At 36.9% G+C, this 26798-nt stretch overlaps 1 protein-coding gene across 1 annotated transcript in view; it reads left to right on the forward strand.

The window, feature by feature from the left end:
- The window catches only part of LOC105506922 (calcium-binding mitochondrial carrier protein SCaMC-1-like), a 59232-nt gene that overhangs the window by 29808 nt on the left and 2626 nt on the right, over positions 1-26798 (forward strand). Inside the window, exons 5-8 of the mRNA XM_011935225.1 lie at positions 1249-1407; positions 4825-4977; positions 21855-21962; positions 24355-24522. Of these exons, the coding sequence (XP_011790615.1) occupies positions 1249-1407; positions 4825-4977; positions 21855-21962; positions 24355-24522 (588 nt within the window). The remainder of the gene's footprint in view (positions 1-1248; positions 1408-4824; positions 4978-21854; positions 21963-24354; positions 24523-26798) is intronic.

A 26798-nucleotide genomic window follows, 5' to 3' on the forward strand; every position in this document is an offset into this window, starting at 1 on the left:
GATCACACCACTGCACTCCAGCCTGGGCAACAGAGTGAGACTCTGTCTCAAAAACACATGTATGTGCGCATGGGTGCGCACACACATGCGCGCGCGCGCACACACACACACACATCTTATTCCCTCCATGAGTGGATGTCCGCTGAGTTCAGTCTGCTTTTCCTTTCTGCTTTAACAGGACAGCACTGGGTTTAATGCCTCACAATTGCTGTGCTCCCCCTCCCCCAGTGCCCAGAGACACTCTCCGTATCTTGCCACCACTGTTGGGGGGGCTGTAGGAGGGATTTTGCCAGTGATTTTAGGCTGTGTTTTCTATCTCTTCAGTGCCTCTTTCAGTGATACGAAGCTAAAATCAGGTACTATGAGGGCTCATCTGATTTTTGGTTTTTACGAAGGTGTTTTATCTGGGTAGATGGTTGTCAAATTGGTGTCCTTGCAGGCGGATGATGGGTAGAGTCTTCTGCCTTCTTGCTCTGCCTCGAGTCTCTATACTGTCTTCTGAAGACACCTTTATTTGCTACTGTTTTTATTGTACCTCTTTTCTCTGTATTATAATTGTTTTTTTTCCTTTCCTGTCTCTTTTATTACTCTGTTAATTCCTAGAGGGCAGAAACTAACTTCTGCACTAAACCAGATTGCCTCAACATTGAGAAAAAATCGATCATCTTGGCAAAAGCAAGTATGATCATTGAAAAGAAACTAAAATGCAAACATGGTAGGAGTGTAGACTTTTAAAAAGGAAACTGACATTTGAAGAAAGAGTCAATGCAAATGATAAAGAAATTTAATCAAATCATATAAGATGCTACTCTTGAATTTTGACTTAGGTTTAAGTGATTAAAGGAGTTGGAGAGAATTTGAAATAAAAGAGGGAATATTTATTATTTACTCCTTGCCTAGTATGTGGCAGACACTGTGGTGAGTGGCTTGGATGTGATCCCTGTACTCACAGTTTACATTTTTCATAGAACAGATTAACTAAATAGTTTGAGAATTTAAAATTAATAATTGCTCTAATTTAATTGATTTTACATTAAATCTATATGTCAATGCCTTATTAAAAATCATTTGATATAGTACAGGTGCTAAGAAAATTGTTGATCTTAGTAACAGAAAGTGGCATAAAAAAATCTTTGGATTTTTGGTCATTGTAAAAAGTTATCCTTGGTCCTTGTAGAAAGCTATCCTTATAATTTATCAAGTGTTTACACTTTTCTTTATTGTCTAATTATTCTTTCTATTTATCAGTTAATTGACATAGGAGAGAGTATAGCTATTCCAGATGAATTTACCGAACAAGAAAAGCAGTCTGGAGATTGGTGGAAGCGTTTAGTGTCAGCAGGAATAGCTAGCGCGGTTGCACGGACATTCACAGCACCTTTAGACCGCTTGAAAGTCATGATGCAGGTTTTTTGCTCACCTTACCTATCCTTTAAGAGTTAAAGTAACTTGAAAAGTCTTTGGCAGCTTTCAAAAAAGGTTTTAAAAGTGTTTTGGCACATACTACTTCTCATTAAAATTTTACATTTTCCTGAAAATGTAAATGCTAATTTTCAATATTAAAAGATTTCTTAATTTTCTTAAATAAACTACTGTGTATTCAAATCAGTTTTTATTTTAAACAATAATAGAACCACTCTATTAGAATGTTTTCAAAAAATTAGCTAAATTTATGAAAGAAATGAGAAGATATCATTAGACTTTGTATTGGTTATCTCTAACCCTGGCACCCACATAATAGCATGGTTCTATTCTACCATTTAATTACTAAGAATATTTCCAAGAGGCAGAAAATAAGTTGTTTACAGTTTATTATTATATTTTGTTTAATTACATTTCCTTCATTGAAAATGGATTGTCAACAGTAGTTATAAAATAGTACATGGCTTAATGTGTTAATTATCATAAGTAGAATCCACAACTAAAATTTGATATTTGCTGAATACTTTCTCTGCAAGGGTATAAAAATTAGTAATCCACAACCTAATGAACTTAAATTTCAAATTAAATTTACATAAGTGGGTGTTTTACTATCTTTTGCTTTTTGGTAATGGTGACATTTTAGTAATGGATTATGAACAGTTATTATATAAAGTGAATTAATTGTGTAATAAGTTTAATGTCACAGGTTTAAGAACTATTTAGTTTATACTCTTGCCTCATTCTGAAAAATGATTTATCTTAATTAGGAATTAAACTTACATAAATATATCATTTATGGAAAATATAGGTTGTTAGAAGGATAACTTTTGCGGGGGAAACACTTCATTCATTAATTCCACATATATTTACTTAGGGTCAATTATGTACTAGCTGCTTTAATAGGCATTAGAGACTATAGGAAAATGTTAGATGTAGTTTTTGTCCTTAGAGAATTTGCAAGCTTTCTTGGACAATAGTTAGTTAGATAGGTAATAATAAAATGTGATATAAGTGCTATCTACCCAGATAGATGATGCACATAGTACTGTGGGAGTACCAAGGGGAGTAAATACTATTTCCCCATATGCCTAATATTTCTTACATAAATATAGGGTGAGATTCTGCTTAATGCATCCCGTGGAGATAAACCTTTAATTCAGTGGGCTAAGTGTAGGGAACATACTTTGAATGGCATTAGACGATAAGACACACAACCCACCATCCTTCCGCATGTTTGATTTCATCTGTGATCTATGTTCTTTTCAGATAGGTGACTCAGTTCAGTCAGTCCTTAGGTAAGAGCAGGAGTTGAAAATTCTGTATTGCAGGTGGAAATAGAAAACAGCTTCCTCAATAACTATGCCTGTCAGAAAATTAAATAATGAAATTTAAAGGAGAAAGATACAGACATGATACAGTGCCACACAGAGATAGAGACATGTAGGGAGATGAGAAACATGGAAAGGGCACCAAGAGTAAAAATAAAGACAATGTATTTGTCTTGCACCCATCGTATGCTAGGTGCTAAAAATACAAAGATGAAAAAGCATATTTCTTATACTCCAGGACCTTACAGAGATACAAACAACATATCTACATGATGATGATGATAATATTGAAAACAGTAATTTTCAATTAATTGCACATAATTTTCGTGTGCAAGATAGAAAATTATATTTATGGCTATTTTAAGGACACAGGGTAGGGGTAATCAGTTCTCTGAGGGCATGGAAAAGAGTCAGTGGATTAGGGACGGAGCAAATGGGGGATCTGAAAAGAGTGAAAAAAGAGAAAGGAGTAAGGGAGGTGGATAGAGAAGAGTAGGAAGAGGATGGGAGACAGAAACATAAAAAAGAAAAGGAAAATAGGGGAAAAAAGAGGAGAGAAGATGATAGATACAAGCAAGTTAGAAGTGGGGTGAGGAGAGTACTATAATGAGAAGCAAAGGAAGGAAGGGAAAGCAGGAAGGAGTCACTGCCCTTTTATGCTGTTCTGGGTTGGATCTCTTGGCTTTCATTTATCCTTATATTTGACAATGAAATGGGTTCATTAGAACTTGTGCGCTCTATTGATAGAGGTATTATTGTGTGAGCTTCACACAACTGAAAAAGAATTCTGTGAAATAGAGGAAGACATGTGTGTTGTGGTCAGAGGCAGTTTAATATAGTTCATGAGCAGAGACTTTACAGTCAGAGAGCCATGAGTTGGAGTTTTTGATACTTTAATCACTTTTTCTGATCCACAGACATGTAGGTGGTTTTTACTCCTCCTTTTTTAAAGCAATTATTCATAATTTTATGAACACCACTATTTATTAATCTTTTTCATATTTAAGATTACTTGTTTAAAAAATTCCTAGTTTAAGTAATAATATGAACATTTTTAAGGCTATACATATTTTACCAAATTTTTTTCTAAATTTGTTCTACCCACTGAAGAGAATGTTCATTTTGCCTTGTTCTCCCATGATTTTTCTCTTACTTTATAGGCAGGAGGGCATTTTATTAATATTTTGCTTTCTTAAAAATAGCATTTTTTTCTTATTATAACACACTAGAAAAATGGGAAAACACAGAAAAGGATAAAGGAAGACATGAAAATGACCTGTACTCCTCATGTATGAGGTTGTTAGGGATGCTGTAACAAAGTTCCGTAAACTGACTGGCTTGAATAACAGAAACTTATTGTCTTGGTTCTGGAGGCTAGAAGTCGAAAATCAAGGTGTCGGCAGGGTTGGTTCCTTTAGAGGGATGTGAGAGAGAATCTGTTCCAGATCTCTTTCCTTGGCTTGCAGAAGGCAGTCTTCTCTATCTCTTTACATTGTCTCCTCTCTGTGTGTGTCATGTCTCTGTGTCCAAATTTCCTTTCATAAGGATGCCAGTCAGAGTAGGGCACAAACTAATGATGTCACTTTAACTTGTTAAAGACCCTGTCTCTAGGTCACATTCTGAGGGAATGAGGGTTAGGACTTCAACATACGAATTTTGGGAGACACATGTTAACCCATAACACCTTGCCACCCAGGAATATCCACTGTTGAAAGTTTGATGTTTTTTCATTTATCCTTTTCTCATTGCATATATCAATGCACTCTTTAGTAATCTTGTAGTATATTTGTACCATCAACACTTCTTGTTTGTGCTAAAATTCTCTGGTAATTAAGTTATTTCTGTTTTTTTTTAAGTTGTCCTTTTTCTTTGATGTGTTAGATTAAAGTATGTATTTTGGCACAAGAAAATATTAATATATCAGTTTTAGATGTCTCTGAGGGAAAATTAAAACTGTTGAAAATCATGAATTTATGCATATATGTATATTTATTTTTATTAGCAATAGCAATACCAACACCATAAAGCCAGTAAAATGAATTGAAAAGTAAATAAATGTGCTATTTCTTTATAGGTTCATAGTTTAAAGTCAAGGAAAATGAGATTGATTAGTGGCCTTGAGCAGTTGGTAAAAGAAGGAGGAATTTTTTCCCTTTGGCGAGGAAATGGTGTAAATGTTTTAAAAATTGCACCAGAGACGGCACTCAAGGTTGGGGCCTATGAACAGGTAAAACATTTTTGTCTGTGGAATTTTAAACAAAAATCAGATTTTAAATTCAATTTTCAAAAATTCATACTCTCATGAAAGAGAAAACTGGAGTGTGTACAAGCAGTAGTTTTCAATGTAAATATTAATGACTGTGTATTCTCATTTAATTTTTCGTGTTTTCATATCGCTATGGTTTACAAGAGAAGTTCCATAAATTACTCTATATTAAAACTGATGTCTATTAGTAGATCTTTTAATTTCAATGTCAGTGTAGGAAGTCTTCACAAAACATTTCATCATTGATTTTATCTTTGAACAATTTGAAAATTTTACAGAAATTTCAGTTCATTTGTTAATGAATAGAGGATCAACATCTTAATTTAGCCAAGTGATGAAGAGATGAAAAAAATGCATTGAACTTTAAAATTTGTTAATCTCATTTAAATTATTCACTTTGAGATGAGATATGTCTATTTTCAAATATTATAAGATATTAGTGTCACATAAGAGTCTAAGAGTGCTCTGGGTGCCTCTCAAGTTTTCTATCTTCACTGTAAAATCTTGTAGTAATTCTCCTTTCTTTAAACATTTTTATAGCATATAGCATTAAAGTGCTATTTTGCAGACTCTTGTTTATAAGGTCACCAGAACCTCAACATTTTAAGAAAATATTAAAGAATGATCATATCCTTTTCCAACCCAAACAGTTGAAAAGCAAGTAGATGGATGAGTAGGACTCTGGACTTAGTTGTAATGCATGCAAATCTGAAAAACATACATCTCTTACTTAAGTGGGGATTGGCTTACTCATTCAGCAAGTATTTCTTTTATTAACTAATTTTTCTTGAATACTTAGTGTGATCAGCTTCTCTTCTAGGTGATGGAAAGGTCATAGCAAATAAAACAAGAAACCAATTAACCAAACAAACAACAAAAACCCGACTTCCTTTGTCAGAATTGTATTAGAATATAGGTAGGAGGAGACAATAACTAAAGAAGTGAAATATACAGTATGCCAGGTGGTGACAATGGCTATGGGGAAAACAGAGGACAGAAATTGGAAATAGAAATTGATAACTCTTTCAAGGATTTTTGCTGTGAAGAGAAGGGAAATGCAATGGTAACTGGAGGAGGTATGGGATTAAGAGAATGTTTTTCTAGAAATTGAAGAGGCAACGTTTGTATGCTTAGGAGAATAATCCATGGGAGGGGGTACAAGTGATAATACAGGAAAGGAGAGGAGTGTTGGTAGGGGATTGTCCTTAAATCTTTGAGTGGGTGAGAGGAGATGGGAGCTAATGGTCAAGGATGGGTTTGGCCTTGGTGAAGCATTTTATCCATAGTTACAGAAGTGCTACTATGTGGACACAGTCATAGCAGGTTTGTGGAAGCATTTTTCCTAGTGCTTCAGTTTCTTCCATGAAATGGGAAGCAAGGACATGTTGGATGTTTGAAGAAACAGAGGGTAGGAAATAGACTTCTAGGAGAGTGGAAGAGCAAATGGATTGAGGAAACATAGTAAGATTTCTGGCAGCAAAGGTGCAGTTGAAGTCAGTAGTCATGAATTTAAAGTGATATCAGGCAGCATGTAGATCTCTCAAATCTTGTTTTCAATAGGTTTTGAACTCTGGCAGTTTCATATATCTAAATATTTATTGTGTGCCTACCATGTGCTAGCTAGGTCCCATGTCTGGGAATACATGAAAGAACAAGATAGATACTGCCTTTGGCCTTCTAGATCTTACATTTTATCAAAACTAGATGTTAAAATTTAAGAAGTGTTTATTTAAATGCAACTATCAATTTAGGCCAGGCACAGTGGCTCACATCTACAGTCCCAGCACTTTGGGAGGCTGAGATGAGAGGATCACTTGGGCCCAGGAATTCGAGACCAGCCTAGGCAACATAGTGAGATCCTGTCTCTACAAAAAATAAAAATAAAATTGGCCAGATGTGGAGGCACACTCCTGTATTCCCAGCTACTTGGGAGGCTGAGGTGGGAGGATTGCTTGGGACTAGGAGTTTGAGGCTGCAGTGAGATGTGATTGTGCAGCTGCAATTCATCCTGGGTGACAGAGTGAGACCCTGTTTCTTTAAAAAACAAAAAAGAAAACTATGTTGCAAAGTGTAAAAGAAGCATACCAGTGTGTATATTCGTGATTATTACTAGGAATATGTGTGTTGTTATTTGTGAGGTAAGGCACAGATGGAAAAAAATGGCCTGGACCGTAAATCATCAGTATGTCATCCTCACTATTTATGGTGATACACAGGTGGCATAAAGGACACTCCAGATAAATGTACTGTTTATTACTAACAGGACTTTGGTTTCAAATTTCTTTCTTGTCTTCAACCCTGATGAACTGGAGTGGATCAAAATCTGCAACAAAGGACATCCTTTTCTCTATTTAGTGCCAGGCTTGACGAGAGGCAGACTGAAGGAGTCCATTTCATACTTCTGCTCCCTTAGGACCCATCCTGATTCCTGATAGCTTTCCAAGGGCACGCCACCTTATGGGGGAAAAAGAGAATGAAAGGAATGCCACAGAAGATGCAAAAACTAGAAGTTGCTGCTGCCCAATTTTATTTATTAATACAATCTCATTTGTTTCCTCACTGTCTAGAAGCCCTACCTTCTTTGGTTAACCCACTTTTCACTTCCCTAGATTTTTCCTGAGGACTCAGTTTTTTTCCTTAACCTATAGCAGAGCACCTTATCATGGGAGGAGTGTTGCATGGGGTGAGGTAAAATAAGTTGTAATATAGGTTGTATTTTACTTCTTGGACCCTATATAAAGTTCTTATCCCAGCATTATCCATACTTAACATATCCAGTACTGCTGCTTGACAAGTATTGCTTTTCAAGTAAAAGAATTTTTTTTGTTATTCCTTAACAAGTTGTGCTTTTCCTGTCTCCTTGATTTTGCTCACACTTTCTTTCTAATTGAGTTACCCTTTTTCTCCTTCTAACATATCTAAATTATTTCAAGAACTGAAGTCTTTCCCTTCCTGAGAAGTAACCTATTTTGGTGTCTGCTCTTTCTGCCATAGTATATTTATTGCTTGTACCACTTATGTAAACTAGAATTAGGTTTAGATGCATGTGACAGAAAACTCCAAACAATAGTGACTTAAATAAGATAGAAGTGAAATATACAGTATGCCAGGTGGGCTATGGGGAAAACAGAGGACAGAAATTGGAAATAGAAATTGATAACTCTTTCAAGGATTTTTGCTGTGAAGAGAAGGGAAATGCAATGGTAACTGGAGGAGGTATGGGATTAAGAGAATGTTTTTCTAGAAATTGAAGAGGCAACGTGTGTATGCTTAGGAGAATAAGCCATGGGAGGGGGTACAAGTGATAATACAGGAAAGGAGAGGAGTGTTGGTAGGGGATTGTCCTTCTTTCTTTCTCACAAAGTCTGAGGATAGGGAATTTAGGACTGGTATGGAAGTGCTTTGAAGGCGAAAAGAAACTCACTTGCATCCAGCTCACTGTTTACCATCTGTAGGGTATGATCCTTGTCTCCATGAGTCTGAGCTGGAACTCCAGCAATGACATATAAGTTTTATGCAACAACTAGGGGAAGAAGCAAAGAAGGGCATGTCCTCTCTAGAAAAATAGTATGCTTCTTTAGAATAGGGACCATAGCATCATTCCCAGAATAGTGCCAGCACATCACTGAGTATTACTAAGAGCCTAGTGTCATCATTTTATAGATGTAAAAATTGAGGCAAGAGAAGATAAATTACTTGAAGCGACACATTTAGTTGGCAATACAGTCAGAGTCAGAACCCTGTCCTGGGTCCCAGCTCTCCTACTTTGGGACCATGTTTCTAACGCTATGTTAGAGTACAGGTCCTCAGTCAGACTGGTAGGACACATCAGCGTGGCTTCAAGTGGGTAACTGAGGTTTGTTGTCAATTATGATGAATAGGAGTTGAATACCAAAGTTTATGAGTGATTTTCTCAAAAGGGAGATTTTATAGGGTAATGCTTAAGGTCTGGCACTGGAACCAGGCTTTCTAAGTTCAAATCCTAGCTCTACCACTTGCTAGCTATGCAAAACACAGCAAGCTTCTTAACCTCTGTGTGCTTCAGTTTTCTTACATGTTCCTTAACTTAAAATAGAAGAAATAATGATTAGGGTTGTTGTGGGAATTAAGTGAATTAACATGTATATAAAGTGCCTAGAACCATATCTGACACGAGCATTTATACGCATCTTCTATCTTTTTTCTTCGTAATAGACAAGGCTATATCTTTAACATAATGGGCACTTTTACTTACTTGCAGCTAGGAGAGAAAAGAGGGCCTTATACTGGCATGTGTGGAATTGTACATAAAACATAACCCATGAAAATGTGTGGCAAATGTGAATGTCAACTGTCATGTGTTCAGCTGGAAAAATGTCTAAAAAATTAACAGATATTTTAGACTGTCAGGGTCTGCAAAACCACCCCCAGGTTCAGTGATTTGCTAGGAGTACTCACAGGACTCAGTGTGTAGTCACACGTGTGGCTATAATTCATTACAGTGAAAGGATACAAAGCAAAATTGCCAAGAGAAAAGGTGCATAGGGTGAAGACCAGAGGAAACCAGATGTAAGCTTTCAAGCGTCCCGTAGAGTCACATTCCACATGCTTAAATCCTCCAGCAATGAGTTATAATAACACATGAAATGTCTATCCCATCAGAGACTTAGTGCCCAAGGTTTCACTGGGGTTGGTCACATAAGTACCCTCTGCATGGCATGTTCCAATATTTCAGACTCCCACAAGGAAAGCAGATATTCAGCTCAAATAATACTGCTTGCATAAAAAGTTTAGGCACAGCGAGCCATTCTTATCAGGGAATGATGGGAACCCTTCCCAAATCCAAGTTACCAAACACCAGCCAAGGGCCAACTTTGCAGGCAGTCTTTTCTAAAGATAGCAGTTTTAGTCCTGCTATATTAACTCTTTGCTTCACACAAACCATTTTAGAAATGTCACCATGAAGGGTAAAAAATTTCCTGGTAAACTTTTAGCTTAAAAAAAAAATACTACCTAATTATTTGGCATCAAGGGATGCTATTATTTCTTTTATTTATTTATTTTTATTATTATTTCTTATATCTTTTTTTGCCTGTTCTTTCCCCCTACAGCTTTATTGAGGTATAACTGACAATTAAAAAGTTGTATATTTAAGGTATACAACTTGATGATTTGATATACCTGTACATTGTGAGGTAATAATCAAAATCATATACCTGTACATTGTGAGGTAATAATCAAAATCAAGCCAATTAACATACCCATCGTTTCACATCGTTACCAGCTTCTTTTTGGAAATGTGTGATGAGAACCTTTAAGATCTATTCTCTTAGCAAATTTCAAGTGTACAATACATTGTTGTTAACCATATTCACAGTGTTGCACGTTAAATCTCCAGAATTGATTCACTTTGAATAACTGAAACTTTGTACCCTTTGACCAACATCTCCCCATTTCTGCCTCCTCCCAGGCCCTTGCAGTCACCATTCTACTCTCTGCTTCTGTGAGTCTGACTATTTTCGATTCCACATATAAGTAAGATTGTGTAGTATTCGTCTTTCCGCATGTGGTTCATTTCACTTAGCGTAATGTCCTCCAGGTTCATCCCTGTTGTAAGTGGCAGGATTTATTTCTTTTTAAAGACTAAATAATATTCCATCGTATGGATTGTATGTATTCTGTTGTAATATTCCATTATATACCACATTTTCTTTAACCATTTATTCATCAGTGGACATTTAGGTTACCTCCATACCTTGGCTATTGTGAATAATGCTGTGAAATGAACATCAGAGTGCAATTATCCCTTTGAGATACTGATTTCATTTCCTTTGGATACATACCCAGAAGTGTGATTGCTGGATCATCAGGTAGTTCTGTTTTTAATTTTTTGAGGAACCTATATATTGTTCTCTATATGGATATAGCAATTTATATCCCATCATGAGTGTATAAGAATTCTTTTTTAAATTCACATTCATAACACTTGTTATCTCTTGTCTTTCTGATAGTAGTCCTCCTAAAAGGTGTGAGGTGATTTCTCTTTGTGGTTTTGGCTTGCATTTCCCTGTTTATTAGTGATGTTGAGCAGCTTTTCATATACCTGCTGGCCATTTGTATGTCTTCTTTGAGGAAATGTCTACTCAAGTTCTTTGTTCATTTTACAATCAGTTTCTTTTGCTATTGAGTTGCATGAGTTCCTTATCTGTTTTGCATACTAAACTCTTATCAGAAATATTATTTGCAAATATTTTCTCCCATTCTGTAGGTTGCCTTTTCACTCTGCCAGTTATTTCCTTTTCTATGCAGAAGATATTTAGTTGGATGTAATTGCTCTTGTTTATTTTTGCTTTTGCTACCTGTGCTTTGGTATCATATTTGAAAAATCATCACCCAGATGAATGTTAAGAAGCTTCTCCCCTACATTTCCTTCTAGTAGTTGTACTGCTTTAGGCCTGATGTTTAAGTTTTTAATCCATTTTTAGTTGGTTTTTGTATATGGTGTGACATAAGGGTCTCCTTCTTCTACATGTGAATATCCAGTTTTTCCAACACTATTTATTGAAGAGACTATCTTTTCCCCATTGAGTGTTCTTGGCATCTTATCAAAGGTCAGTTGACTATAGATAAATGGATTTGTTTCTAGGCTTTCTCTTCTGTTCCATTGATCTAGCTGTCTGTCTTTATTACCATCCTCCTTTTGTTATTATGGCTTTATAATTAATATGTTTTGAAACTGGAAAGTGGTTATGCTCCCAGCTTTGTTCCTCTTGCTCAAGACTGATTTGTCTATTCAGGGTCTTTTGTGGTTTCACATGAATTTTAGGATTTTTAAAAAATTTCCATAGAAGGAATAACACTGAATTTTTTGGGGGATTGCATTGAATTTGTACATAGCTTTGGAGTATGGACATTTGAACAATGTTAATTCTTTCAATGCATGGATGTGGATGTCTTTCTATTTATCTGTGTCTTCTTTAATTTCCTTCATCAATGTTTTATAATTTTCAGTGTACAAGTCTTTAACCTCTTTGGTTAAGTTTATTCCTACATATTTTAATCTTTTGTGCTATTGTGAATGGCAAAATGATTAAAGATTATTACTTTCTTAATTTCCTTTCCATATAGTTCATTGTTTGTGTACAGAAACACTAATGAATTTTGTATGCTGATTTTTCTATCCTGAAAATTTACTGAATTTGTTTATTATAACATTTTTGGGGAGATGAGTCTTTAGAATTTTCCATATGTATGACCATGTCATCAAAAACAGAGATAATTTTACTTCTTTCTTTAGTTATGTCTTTACTTTTTCTTGCCTAATTGCTTCAACTAGGATTTCAGTACTATGTTGAAGTAGCAAGAGTGGGCATCCTTGCCTTATACTGGATGTTAGAGGGAAAGCTTTCAATTTTTTCCCATTTATTATGATGTTAACTGTGGACTTTTAATATATGGACTTTATTGTGTTGAGGTAAGTTCCATCTATGCCTATTTTGCTGAGCATTTTAATTATAAATTAATGTTAAATAATGCTGTTTCTGCATCTATTGAGATGATTATGTGGTTTTTTTTTTTCCTTTCATTTTGTTATTGTGTTGTATCACTTTGATTGATTTGAGTATAGTGAACCATCTTTGCATCCCAGGGATAAATCCCACTTGGTCATCGTGTGTGATCCTTTTAATGTGCTATTGAATTCAGTTTTCTAGTACTTTATGAAGGATTTTTATATCTGTGTTCATTAGGGATATTGGCCTGTAGTTTTCTTTTTTGTGTGTTATCTTTGGTTTGGAATCAGCCTGAGCTGTCCTCATGAAATAAATTTGGGAGTGTTCCCTGTTCTTCCATCATTTGGAAGTGTTTGAGAAGGATTGGTATTAATTCTTTGAATGTTTGGTAGAAGCTGTCCATGAAGTCATCTGACCCTTGGCTTTTCTTTGTTGGGAAGTTTTTGATTACTGATTCAATCTCCTTTTTTTAATTGGTATGTTCAGGCTTTCTATTTTTTCTTCATTCAGTTTTGGTAGATTGTATTCTCCTAGGAATATATCAGTTTCTCTCAAGTTATTCAATCTGTTGGCATATAATTCTTATAATCCTTATCAGTCTCTTATAATCCTTATTTTTGTAACATAACGCTCCTTTTTATTTCTATTTGTATTTTATTTTTATTTTTATTTTTATTTTTTGAGATGGAGTCTCGCTCTGTCTGCCAGACCAGAGTGCAAATGACACCATTTCGGCTCACCGCTATCTCTGCCCCCTGAGTTCAAGTGATTCTCCTCCCTCAGCCTCCCGAGTAGCTGGGACTACAGGCTGGTGCTACCACGCCCAGCTAATTTTTTTTTGTATTTTTAGTAGAGACAGGGTTTCACTGTGTTAGCCAGGATGGTCTCGATCTCCTGAGCTCGTGATCCACCCGCCTTGGCCTCCCAAAGTGCTGGGATTACAGGCGTGAGCCACCGCACCCAGCCACTATTTTATTTTTTTTGAGATGGAGTCTCACTCTGTCTCCCAGGCTGGAGTGTGATGCACGGTGTTGGCTCACTGCAACCTCCACCTCCCGAGCTCAAGCGAATCTCCTGCCTCAGCCTTCTGAGTAGCTGGGATTACAGGTGCCTGCCCCCATGCCTGGCTAATTTTTTGTGTTTTTAATAGAGATGGGGTTTCACCATGTTGGCCAGACTGGTCTGGAACTCCTGACCTCAGGTGATCCGCCTACCTTGGCCTCCCAAAGTGCTAGGATTACAGGCGTGAGCCACCAAGCCCAGCCTATTTATAATTTTGGTTATTTAAGCCTTCTGTCTTTTTTTCCTTAGTCTAGCTATGGTTTTGTCAGTTTTGTTTATCTTCAAAAACAAACAAACAAAAAAACCAACAACTACAACAACAGCAACACAGCTTTATTGATTTCTTTTATTGCCTTTCTATTCTCTATTTAATTTATTTCTGCTCTCTAATCTCTATGAGTTCCTTCTTTATGTTAATTTTGGGATTAGTTTGTTTTTCTTTTGCTAGTTTCTTCATATTAGATTGCTTACTTGAGATAGATAGATATATATATATATATTTAATCCAGGCATGTAAGGCTATAAAATTCCCTCTTAGTACTACTTTTGCTGCATCCTGTAAGGTTTGATATCTTGTAGTTTGTTTGTTTGTTTCAAGATATGTTTAAAATTCCCTTTTGGTTTCCTTTTAGAAACTGGGGTTTGGCCAGGTGCGGTGGCTCTTGCCTATAATCCCAGCAGTTTGGGAGGCTGAGGCAGGCAGATCACCTGAGGTCAGGAGTTCAAGATCAGCCTACCCAACATGGCGAAACCCTGTCTCTACTAATAATACAAAAAATTAGCCGGGTGTGATGGTGGGCACCTATAATCCCAGCTACTTGGGAGGCTGAGGCAGGAGAATTGCTTGAACCCTGGAAGTGGAGGTTGCAGTGAACCAAGATCGTGCCACTGCATTCCAGCCTGGGTGACAAGAGTGAAACTCCATCTCAGAAAAAAAAAGAAATTGGAGTTTAAATTGGTTTTGAAACAACGTATTAGTTGTTCAAGAGTATGTTGATTAATATGCATTTATTTTTGTGAATTTTTTCATTTTCTTGTTGCTTATTATTTTCCAGTTTTGTTCCATTGTGGTCATAAAAGATACTTGGAATGGCTTTAGTTTTCTTAAATATGTTAAGGCTTGTTTTGTGACCTAACACATGGTCTGTACTGGAGAATGTTTCATGTATGCTTGAGAAGAATGAGTATTCTGCTGCTGCTGTTGGGTGGTAAGTTCTATATACGGTTGTTAGTCCATTTGGTTTATTTGTTGGTTAAGTCACCTGTTTCTTTATTGATATTCTGTCTGGGGGTTCTATCCTTGACTGAAAGTGGGGTATTAAATTCCCAACTATTATTGTGTTGCTATCTTTTCCTTTGGTTTTGTCAATATTTACCTTATATATTTAGGAACTCTGATGTTGGGTGCACATATATTTATATTTGTTATATCTTCCTGTTCAATCACTCCTTTTATCATTATATAATGTCATTATTTGTCTCTGGAGATGTCTAAGTATAGCCGTGCATGCTTTCTTTTGGTTACTATTTGCATGAACTGTCTTTTTCTATCCCTTCACTTTCACCCCATATGTGTCTTTAAATATAAAGTGAGGTCAGACATGGTGGCTCACACCTGTAATCTCAGTGCTTTTGGAGACTGAGGCAGGAGGGTCACTTGAGGCTAAGAGTTCAAGACCATCCTGGATAACATAGTGAGACCCCCATCTCTACAAAAAGAAAAAAAAAATAGCCCTTCCTATAGTCCTAGCTACTCAGGAGGCTGAGGCAAGAGGATCACTTGAGCCCAGGAGTTCAAGGCTGCAGTGAGCTATGATCATACCATTGCACTCCAGCCTGTATGACAGAGGAAGATGACCTTATCTCAAAAAGGAAAAAAAAAAAAAAACCCAACATATGTATATATATAAAGTGAGTCTCTTGTATGCATTCAGCCACTGTATGTTTCTTGATTGGTGAGTTTAATGCATTTACCTTTAAAGTGATTTTTAATAGGTAAACACTTACTATTGCCATCTTGTTAACTGTTTTCTGTCTGTTTTGCAGTTGTTTTCTTCTTCTCTTCCTGTCTTTCTTGGTTATTTTATGATTTTTTTGCAATGATTTGCTTTGATTCTTTTCACTTTATCTTTTGTGTATCAGAGTTTTTCTTTTGTGGTTACTTTGAGACTTGCATAAAATATTTGTAATTGTAATAATCTATTTTAAGTTGATACAACTTAACTTCAGTCATATACAAAAACTCTACACTTTATTTCCCTCTCTCATTTTGTGTAATAATCAGAGTTTGATAGTTTTTATATTGTGCATTCCTTAACAACTTTTTTAATTTTTAAAAAGTTTTAATTTTTAATTTTTATTTTTGAACATTTACCTTCAGGGGCACATGTGCAGGTTTGTTACATAGGTAAATGTGTGTCATGGGGGCTTGTTGTGCAGATTATTTCATCACCCAGGTATTAATCCTAGTGTCCATTAGTTATTTTTTCTGATTGTCTCCCTCTTCCTACCTTCTACCTTCTAATAGGCCCCAGTGTGTGTGGTTCCCCTCTATGTTTCCATGTGTTCTCATCATTTAGCTCCAACTTATAAGTGAGAACATGTAGTATTTGGTTTTCTGTTCCTGCATTAGTTTCCTAAGGATAATGTCCTCCACCTCCATCCATGTTCCTGCAAAGGACATGGTCTCCTTATTTTTTATGGCTACACAGTATTCCATGGTGTGTATGTATATACATACCATTATAAAGAAATGTATACCATTATAAAGAAATGTATACCATTTTCTTTATCCAGTCTATCATTGATGGGGATTTAGGTTGATTCCATGTCTTTACTATTGTGAATAGTGCTGCAATGAATATATGTGTGCATGTGTCTTCATAATAGAATGATTTATATTCTCTTAGGTATACACCCAGTAATGGGATTGCTGGGTCAAATGACATTTCTGTCTTTAGGTCTTTGAGGAATCACCACGACGTCCTCCACAATGCTTGAACTAATTTACACTCCCACCAACAGTGTATAAGTGTTTCTTTTTCTACATAATCTTGCCAGCATCTGTTGTTTTTTGACTTTTTAATAATAGTCATTCTGACTGGTGTGAGATGGTATCTCATTGTGTTTTCATCATTTCTCTAATGATTAATAATGTTGAGTTTTTGTTCTTTTTTTTAATATGCTTGCTGGCCACATGTATATCTTCTTTTGAGAAGTATCTGTTCATGTCCTTTGCCCACTTTTTTTTATAGGGTTTTTTTTTTTTCTTGTAAATTTGTTTAAGTTCCTTATAGATGCTGGATATTAGATCTTTGTCAGATATGTAGTTTGCAAAAATTTTTCCCATTCTGTAGGTTGTTTGTTTACTCTGTCGACAGTTTATTTTGCTAACAAATTTGTATATTTTAACTTTCATATTATACTTAAAGTAATTTGTGCATCCCCATTACAATGTTACATTCATATATATTTGTCTATATGTTTACCTTTTCCAGTGAGATTTATTGTTATACGTGTTTTTGCATTGCTGTTTGGCATATTTTCTTTTCATTTTGAGGAATTCTCTTAAGCATTTCTGTACGACAGGTATAGTGTTGACAAACTCCCTCAGTTTTTGTTTGCCTGGGAAATATTTTATCTCTTTTTCATTTTAAAGTGTAATTTTTCCAGGTATCGTATTATTGGTTGACAGAATTTTTCTTCTTTAGTGCTTTGACTGTATCATTTCACACTCTGCTGTTATACATCTTTTAGCTGAGATATTAACTAATAGTTTTATAAGGGTCACCTTATATATGATGAGTCACCTTTCTTTTGCTGCTTTCAGAATTCTCTTTGTTTTTCACCTTGGAAATTTAATTTGATCATAAAGTGTCTTAATATAGTCCTCTTTGGGTTGATCCTGTTTGGGGAATCTTTGAGTTTCGTGAACCTGGATGTCCATTTCCCTTTCAAGGTTTGGCAAGTTTTCAGCCGTTGTTTCTTCAAATAAACTCTCTACTTCTCTTTTATCTCTCTTCTCCTTCTGGAACTTCCATAATGCATATATTGATTTGCTTGATGGTGTCCCATAAATTCCATAGGATTTCTTTTTTCACTCTTTTTTCTTTTTTTCTCTTCTGGATAATTTCAAATGACCTGTCTTCAAGTTGACATATGTTTCTCTAGCTTGCTGAACTTCTTTAAAACAGTTACTTTGGGTTGTCAGGCAATTTGTATATCTCCATTTCTTTGGTTCCAGTTACTAGAAAATTATATTCTTTTGGTGATGAAAAGTTTCTGTGATGTTTTCCTGTGTTCTTTATAACTTTGTGTTTGCATTTAAACATTTGAAGGAAGAGTCACCTCTTCTAGGCTTTACAGACTGGCTTTGGTGGGGGAAAACCATCACCTGCAGGTAGGTGTGAGGGTGTGGATGACTGCAGTGTGGCAGCTCTGGTTTAAGGGGAAGTAGAGTAGCATAGACTGCAGGTATCTCTATCAGCTTAGGTCCACATCAGCAAAGACTGCAGTGGTCCCTGGTGACCAAAGTTAAAAGTCTGCAGTGACAGTGAGGACTGATTAGGTCCTCTGTGGTGAAGGCTGTTGGCATGCCCTTCTCTCCTTTTCACTCACTGGGAGAAGTTGTGGTTGACAGGATCCCTCTTTGTACTAGGGTCTGGGATACAGGGGTACTCATAGTGGTGGTGGTGCCATTGTCCAGGACACATAGAGTGGCAGTGGTGCCTAGATCTGAAGTGTAGAACACACAAACTGTCTGTGTTATCGGAGCCTGAGGCACAAGTATGTGTGGAACAGTGGTGGTGCTAATGTTTGGAATGCAGGCTTGAGTGGAACAGTTGCAGAGCTGGGGTCTGGAGGTATGTGTGTGGAGGTGCTGGATAGTATATGGCTCTGGCCTGGACGGGGCACAGTGGCAGCACTTTCTGGTTGTGGGCACAGAAGTGTGTACTTCAGGCAGCTGTCAGCTGAGGCCAGCACTGGCAAAGACTGTGATAGTCCTTGGTGGTGAAGGCTGCTGGGGTCTTTCTGCTCATGTTTCCTCCCACCAGAGGGCAGTTATGACCTAGGAGATCTCTCTTGCTGCAGAGCTGGACTGGACTGAGAGCTAGGGTGGGACACAAGTAAAATGCTTCCTGTGTTTTCCTTTGTGATCAGTCTCAGTTTTGTGTTCCATTGGGTTGTTGCTGCTCCTTCATTGTACTCTGGAGCTCTCTCAAAGCTATTTTCATCAGTAGGTAGTTGTGTAAACATTGTTTTTGTGGGGGACTAATGTTGAGACCTTTTAGTCCACCATCTTGCTAAACATCCAGAAATCTATTATTTCTTATCTCTTAATCAGTATTGCTGGCCAGTCATCTTTTGCCTGGACTACTGCCATGGATTCCCAACTAGTATCTTCATATCTCCAATCCATTTTTCACACTGCTACCAGAGTAGTCCCTTAAAAAGATAAATCTGGTTATGTCATCTCTCTACCTTAAAACCCTCCGGTGGTCACTCACTTCTCTTAATTGCAACATCTAAAATCCTTATTTTGACTAGCAAGGTGCAAAATGACTTGGCCTCTTGCCCTCTTCTTCACTTTCATTATTCTTTGCAGCCAAACTGGCTTTTTTTTTCCCACTTATTCTAGTACACCATGCTTCTTTTTATTTCAGGTCCTTCTCATATGCTGTTTCCTCTACCCAACAGGAGGGAATTACAACCAATACTATTGTTAACTGTTCTCAAAGCTATACTTGATATTTGTTATCTCATTTGGCCAGTACTTTGGCTAGTTTTTTGTTTGGTGGATAACATGAGCTTTTATCCCTGAGGAATCTGAACTTTTAGTTGCTTTGTTCCTCTCTCTTTTTCTTTGCTATCATTACCCCGTTCACTGTTACTACTATGCAGTAAAATACCATATATATAAGTGCTCACCTGTGTATCCTTGGGCTTTACCATATCAATGAAAGGTGACCTGATTTTTACCTGCCAGCATCTAAGATCTATTTGCCTAGGGTCTTCCTCTGGCCTCTGGAGCCTGTTCTGTTTCTGGAAATGGCAGGCTAGAAATGATAAGGAATTAAGACCCCTGGGAGCAGCCTTCACTAATAAGTGGACATTAGTAGATAAATACCCTAATGCCCTTGTTCACTTGGGTAGGATAATTCTGAAGTCTATGGCCTACATTATTTCCCAGGAGTTCTTAACAAGATTAAGCCCCAGTTGCATATCATGGCAGCTTGCTTAATAACACATACTTTGTCAGCTTTCACTATTCCCTTTCTCACATCCTCAGTCCCCTACCAGTATGTTCTAGCATCACCTCCAATGCCTTGTCTCAGGGTTGTGAAGCAGGTTCATTGTGCATTGGTTACTCTTCCACTTGAATGGTTCTGGTGAGACAGAACACTCGCACAATAACTTAAGTGAAGGAACTTTACTACTCATAGATAGGCAGCAAGGGCCAATAGTAGCCTAGAATTCATGGCAAGCCAGTCCCCCAAAGCTCAGGAAGGCCATCCAGGGTGGATGGAGTCTAGTCTACATGTGTCCCATGTTACACTGCAGATGAGGGACTCTGAAAGGCACTCAGCTCTGGGTTTCATACTCAGGGGCAACTTGGCATGTAGGCTACTGCTGTAGGATATCCTGTTTTAGGATGCTTGGTGACTGAGCCCAGGCTAATCTGGCCAGTTTCCCCATCTCAGGATGTTGCATTTCCAGCACATTCTACAGTTATTCTTGAGAACTACAAGCAAGAAAGGAAAGAGCTTGGTTGTCAAGGTCATCAAAGGACTTGTCCTGCAAGAGTCTATTAGTATTATGTCTGTTATAGTGATCTGTGATCAGTGATCTTTGAAATTATTATAGCAACATCTGATTTTTGCAGATAGTCAAGTTCTTTAGTATAATCGTATTTTCTTCTGTTGGGATACAGAAGCAGGTGACTTTCAAATATGAAGTGCCATGTTTCTTGAATCTCAATCCAGGCAAAGAAAGCTCCCTTAGCAGAGCTCTATTCCTCCCATTTCTGTTTGTAAAGTGGCTTTGGAGAAGGCCTTGGGGCATAAATTAGAGCAGTGCTTAAGCATTGTCTCATAGATCTTAAAGCAGCAAGGAGCAAACAACACTAACCAACATTCTGAGATTTTACAAGGAGTTTTCCTAGAACTTCAGGCTCAAAAAGCACATAGTCACCTTCAAAGTTATCACAGGAGGCAGTTCAGTCAAGCATTTCCGTAAAGCATCAAAAAGGTCATCACCTTCTGAGCCTGTAATATCTGTGTCCTGTCCTAACAATAAAGCAAGTGCCACATATTTTAGGTTTTAGTTATGGCAGCACCCTATATCTAGGAACAAATTTCTATACTTGTTAGGGTTTATTCTAAGCTATTGTAACAAAGAGATTCCAAAATACAGCAACTTAGATAAGATAGAGGCAAGTGGCCCAGGGTTAACAGTACAGCTCTGCCAACTTCAATACAATTGTCTTCAAAGGTTGTACCTGTCTTTGCCATTTCCCAGGTAGAGGTAAGACAAGTGTCTTTAAGGTGATGTCTCAGAATTTATATGTGCAACTTCCCCTCATAGCTCATTGACCAAAATTAAACACTTAGCCATATATATCTAGCTATATAATGAATATATATGTAATGAGTACTAGATATAGTATTCATTATAAAGAATGTGCTTACTAGAGCTATCTTGGATTCTAAATGGTTTTCCAGTTTTAATCTCCATGAAAATTGACTTTAGTTCCTGTGAAGCCCTATCTATAGGGTTAGATTTACATTTTCTTTTTTTTTTCCACATGTGTTCTTGTGATATACTAGCTATTACTCAGGCTAAGGCATAAAATCCTTTTCGTAAAAATTTAAAAAAAAAAAAGTCTCTCACATTAAGTTACTATTCCTGACTATCCAGTAACCAAACAATATTGAATGCCTTGTATATGTCAAGTGTGGTGCTGAAAAGAGATAAAAGATATGATTTCTGTCTCCTTTGTGTCATTTATATGCCTCTTATGAAATAGCACATTCATAAATATGCATAAAGTGATTTAATATTGTCAACTTATTCTGCAAAAAAGGAAAAGAGAGACTAAATGAAAGGGCTTTACTTATGATCTTAGATAATCAATTGCATAAAATGAAAGGAATTCTAGGTGGTGCTAATATTGGGTATCTAGTATACTTTTAAATATAATTTTATACTACTAATTAATGTTATAAATATAGAAACAATATATATCTTGTTTCACTAATATTATACATTTCAATATTTTTTATGCAGTATAAGAAATTGCTTAGTTTTGATGGTGTTCATTTAGGAATTCTTGAAAGATTTATATCTGGCTCATTGGCTGGTGTAACTGCCCAGACCTGTATTTACCCCATGGAGGTATGTATTATAAAATTCTAACTAAAGTCATACTTTTAATGCAAATTATAACTTTTTATAAATGAATCTCAGATAAGTATTTTGTACAATAAGCAGCTTTATAGGTATAGGATTAAAATCTCATATCAAGAGTGAGTTGGTGGTCAAGCACAGTAGCTCATGCCTGTAATCTCGGCACTTTGGGAGGCCAAGGTGGGAGGATCACCTGATTCAGGAGTTTGAGACCAGCCTGGGAAACATGGTGAAACCCCATCTCTACTAAAAATACAAAAATTAGCCGGGCATGGTGGTGCACGTCTGTAAAAAAAAAAATAAAAATAAAGTCAGTTAGCCTCAATAGATTTTGTTGTTGTTGTTTAGGACAAAGGTATTATTGTATATGAACCAAGAAGATAAACAATTTTGTTGATTGATTGATTGATAGAATCACATATTCATTCGTTGGGTAAATTTGTATTGTATACCTACTAAGTTTAAGGTATTTTGCTAGGTGCTATGCAGGATCCAGAGAAGAGTCATACAGGGATTTTTGGCCATGTAGCTTGTAGTCTAGAAGGGGAAATAAAATATGCACATCAATAATAATAATCTAAAATAAAAATTATAAATTATAGAAAGATCAATATAAAGTGCTATGGAAATTGAGAAGGGGAGAAATTATTTCAAGCTAGGGATTTCATGAAAGACATGAATAAAGACTGGGAGTGGTGGCTCATGCCTCTAATCCCAGCACTTTGTGAGGGTGAGGCAAGTGGACTGTGTGAGCCCAGGAGTTCGAGACCAGCCTGGGCAACATGGTGAAACCTCATCTCTACAAAAAATACAAAAATTATTTTGTGTGTATCAGGTGTGATGGAATGTGTTTGTAGCACCAGCTACTCGGGAGGCTGAAGTGGGAGGATCACTCCTCTATCAGGAGGTGAATGTTGCAGTGAACCATGATTATACCATTGCACTCCAGCCTGGGCAACACAGCGAAAGAGACTAGAAAGATGGGAAGACCAGATGCAAGATATTGCCATCATTCAGGGAACTGATCATGAGAGTTCAAATTATGATAGTGACTAGGGGAAATTAACTCATGATAGAGCTGTCTTGAGAACTGTCAACTCGAAAAGTGGAAAGCAGGGGAAAGGAAGAGGGCGAAGTTGTATTTGGGTCCTGTGTCTGAGTGTTTAGGAGAGTTGCATCTGAGTTACATCTTGAAAACAGGTAGAGAACGGGAGGAAGTGAACCAGACTCAGGAGAGGTGATGAGTTCAGATTTACACATATTTAAATTGAGCTGTTGATGGGACCACCAAGTTGTGATTTTCAGTAGGCCATTGCAAATGTGATACTGAGACTTAAGATTTCAGGTGTTGGTGTGTCACCTGAGAGAGGTGTTATTTGAGGCCAGGAGATTGCCTCTGAAAAAAGTGATGATTTTAAAAATGCTGAGAAGAAGACTTTTGAGAAGGCCTTAATTTAGGGAATGAGAGGAGAAAACCACGCCAGTGAAGCAGACAGAAAAGATTTACTTGGGTAAGAGGAGAGTGCACTGCCCTGGAGAGGAGTTTTAAAAATGGGACTATCGAAAGTGTCTAGTTCCGCAGAGAAGTCCATAAAACAAAAGGCTTCCTACTGACCAGTCAGAGGCAGCCCCATCAAGATACACAGTTTTCTCAATCAAGACAAAGTTTATACTTAAAAAAAAATTTAACTTTTATTTTAGATACAAAGGGTACATGTCTTGACTGTTTTAGACAGCCATTTCTCCAAGCATGTATAAAGTACCTTTAAATTAATGGAATTAAGATGACAAGGAGTGAGACTCTATCAGGAGAATTAAATTGTGTGTAGGAATATTGATCATATACAGCCTACCAGGGCCTACTATTATCCTTATAGCTTCTGGGATTTCAATTCTTTATGAGCATAGAATGAGCCCAAGTCATATAAAATTGCAGTTTATGGGCCTCACTGTTAACAATAGTTACCAGAGTATGTACTTTAAGCATATGTAGAATGTTTTATTCACACTGGTTCTTTAGTTTAACATGACCATATATGTCTTCCCTTGAAATTTGACTTTCTTTATTCTGAAGCAATAATGAATTTATTTCAGAACATGTTGCCTTTCAGCACATTAAAGGAATTTGCATGGATATATCACTCAAAGGCACCGGGATTGATTTTATCTTCCTACTTGAATAATTTTAAAATATCTCTGTACTGTATCAGTTGTTCATAAGTAAGAGCCAGTTATTGAGAAGTTACAATCATGTTTATGATTGCTTTCTTTTATGATTTCTCTGATTTATAAACATCATGAGATAATGCAAATCCCTGGATTGCTAGATAAGATGGGTGAATCTGATCAATATATCTTTATTATATTCTTTTACATTTAGGTACTAAAGACCAGACTGGCTATAGGTAAAACTGGAGAGTATTCAGGGATTATTGATTGTGGCAAGAAGCTTCTAAAACAAGAAGGTGTCAGATCCTTTTTCAAAGGTTATACTCCTAACTTGCTAGGCATTGTGCCTTATGCAGGCATAGATCTTGCTGTTTATGAGGTGAGTTTATTCTCATAATATGACGTTATATGTTAGATTTGAAAATATGGCACAACAATTTTTATTGTAGAAATATGGTTATAAATGACTTTTCATTAAAACAGCTTCTGACCAAGAGAGAATTGAATGGTTTTATCTGATTTTTCATTTTATATGTTACATATCTGGTATTCCAGTAATACTTTTATTTGGTGTTTTTTTGTGAATCAGTTTTTGGTAATAATTTTAAGTTCTGATAAAACAGTGTTCTCAATCCTGGGTGCATATCAGAATCACCTACATATGGATCTTTAAAAAATATGATTTTTTTTTTTTTTTTTTTTTTTGAGATGGAGTCTTGCTCTGTCACCCAGGCTGGAGTGCAGTGGCGTGATCTCGGCTCACTGCAAGCTCCACCTCCTGGGTTCACGCCATTCTCCTGCCTCAGCCTCCTGAGTAGTTGGGACTACAGGCGCCCACCACCACGCCCGGCTAATTTTTTGTATTTTTAGTAGAGACGGGGTTTCACTGTGTTAGCCAGCATGGTCTTGATCTCCTGACCTTGTGATCCACTCGCCTTGGCCTCCCGAAGTGCTGGGATTACAGGCATGAGCCACCATGCCTGGCCAAAAAAATAGGATTCTTGGGCCATATCCTGAGATATTCTCATTTAATTATCCCAAGGAGACCGAATGTGGTGGCTCAGGCATATAATTCCAGCACTTCGGGAGGTTGAGGGGGTTGGATCCCTCGAGCCCAGGAGTTTGAGACCAGCCTTGGTAACACAGTGAAATCCCATCTTGACCAAAAATACAAAAGTTGTCCAGTCTCATAACTTGGTCTCAAAATAAATATATAGATTTAAAAATTTTTTAAAATTATCCTGAAGAGAGGCCTAGGATTCAGGTTTTTTAACTGCCCGGAAAAATCTGTTGTATAAGTAAGATTGTGAAAGTTGAGATATCATCACACAGTTGTAAAAATGAGAATGGAGGACAGGAGTAATTGCGGCCTGAGGAAGAAAGGCAGGATGGAGATAGGACAAAAAAGCTGATAGTGTAATGCATAGGCAAGATGCCAGCTTACTCCCCTTTCAGCTGATCATTTTATTTCTATGGCCATACATCTGTTTCAGGAAGTGCATCTTAGCAGTATATACACCATTTTGTCATAAGAACCAGGTGAAGGTGTGTGATTAGAATAAATTCATTCTCAACACAGGAAGGGCAGTTCTCTAGATACAAGCCCAGTGGTATTTTTGGCAAGTGATGTCATCATCATGTGAAAGACAGATAACTTCCTTTAGCACTTTTAAAAGTACACTTATATTTTTGTAGGTGTTTAAAGTATTGAATATTATAGCATGCATTTATTTTCCTTTTTGTTTTCTTGCATCTATGATCCTATTACAATAAATTTGTTGCTGCTGTTTGTGTTGGGCTGTCATCATTCTTTGATTTCTATAGTTCAGTATCTTCTGCTTTACACATTTGCCAGATGCCATTACACATTTCTCTTTGTATTGTTACATGACTGTATTAAGTGCATACTGAGTAAAAACATTTCAAAATTTATTTTTTCAAAAGCATCAAATTACACATTTTGTAGTAATCACTGCAGTACATAATGGTAAAGTTGCTGTCCTTTAATACATGAACAGTTCTGGAAGCACTTACTGATGTTTTAAACTCAATATTTCTTAATTTCTTCCAGTCACTTTTATTCAAGGAAAAGAAAATAGGGACAGAGGACTCTTAAAAGTTGAGAAAATATGATTTTGTTAACCTAGAGTGGATTGTGCAGTCTTCCTCTCTACAATATTCTGTTGATCCCTGTGAGAATCTCCAGATTTTTGTTTGAATATAATTACAAACCAAAGAACAAGCAAAGCCAACAAACAAACAAAAAAACACCAAAACCCAAAACAAACATAGGGGAACTCAAACTGAGGCAGTATGAATATGTTGGTTTGAAAACATTAGTGCAACCTGTCCCTGATAAGGCTACAGGGATAGAGGCCAGGTACGGTGGCTCAAGTCTGTAATCCCAGCACTTTGGGAGGCCAAGGAAGGCAGATAACAAGGTCAGGAGATACAGACCATCCTGGCTAACATGGTGAAATCCCGTCTCTACTAAAAATACAACAAATTTAGCCAGGTGTGGTGGCGGGCACCTGTAGTCCCAGCTGCTCAGGAGGCTGAGGCAGGAGAAAGGCGTGAACCCGGGAGGCAGAGCTCACAATGAGGTGAGATTGCGCCACTGCACTCCAGCCTGGGGGACAGAGCAAGACTCCGTCT

The sequence above is a fragment of the Colobus angolensis genome, unplaced genomic scaffold (genome assembly GCF_000951035.1).
Source record: "Colobus angolensis palliatus isolate OR3802 unplaced genomic scaffold, Cang.pa_1.0 Scaffold141, whole genome shotgun sequence".
Classification (NCBI taxonomy): Eukaryota; Metazoa; Chordata; class Mammalia; order Primates; family Cercopithecidae; genus Colobus; species Colobus angolensis.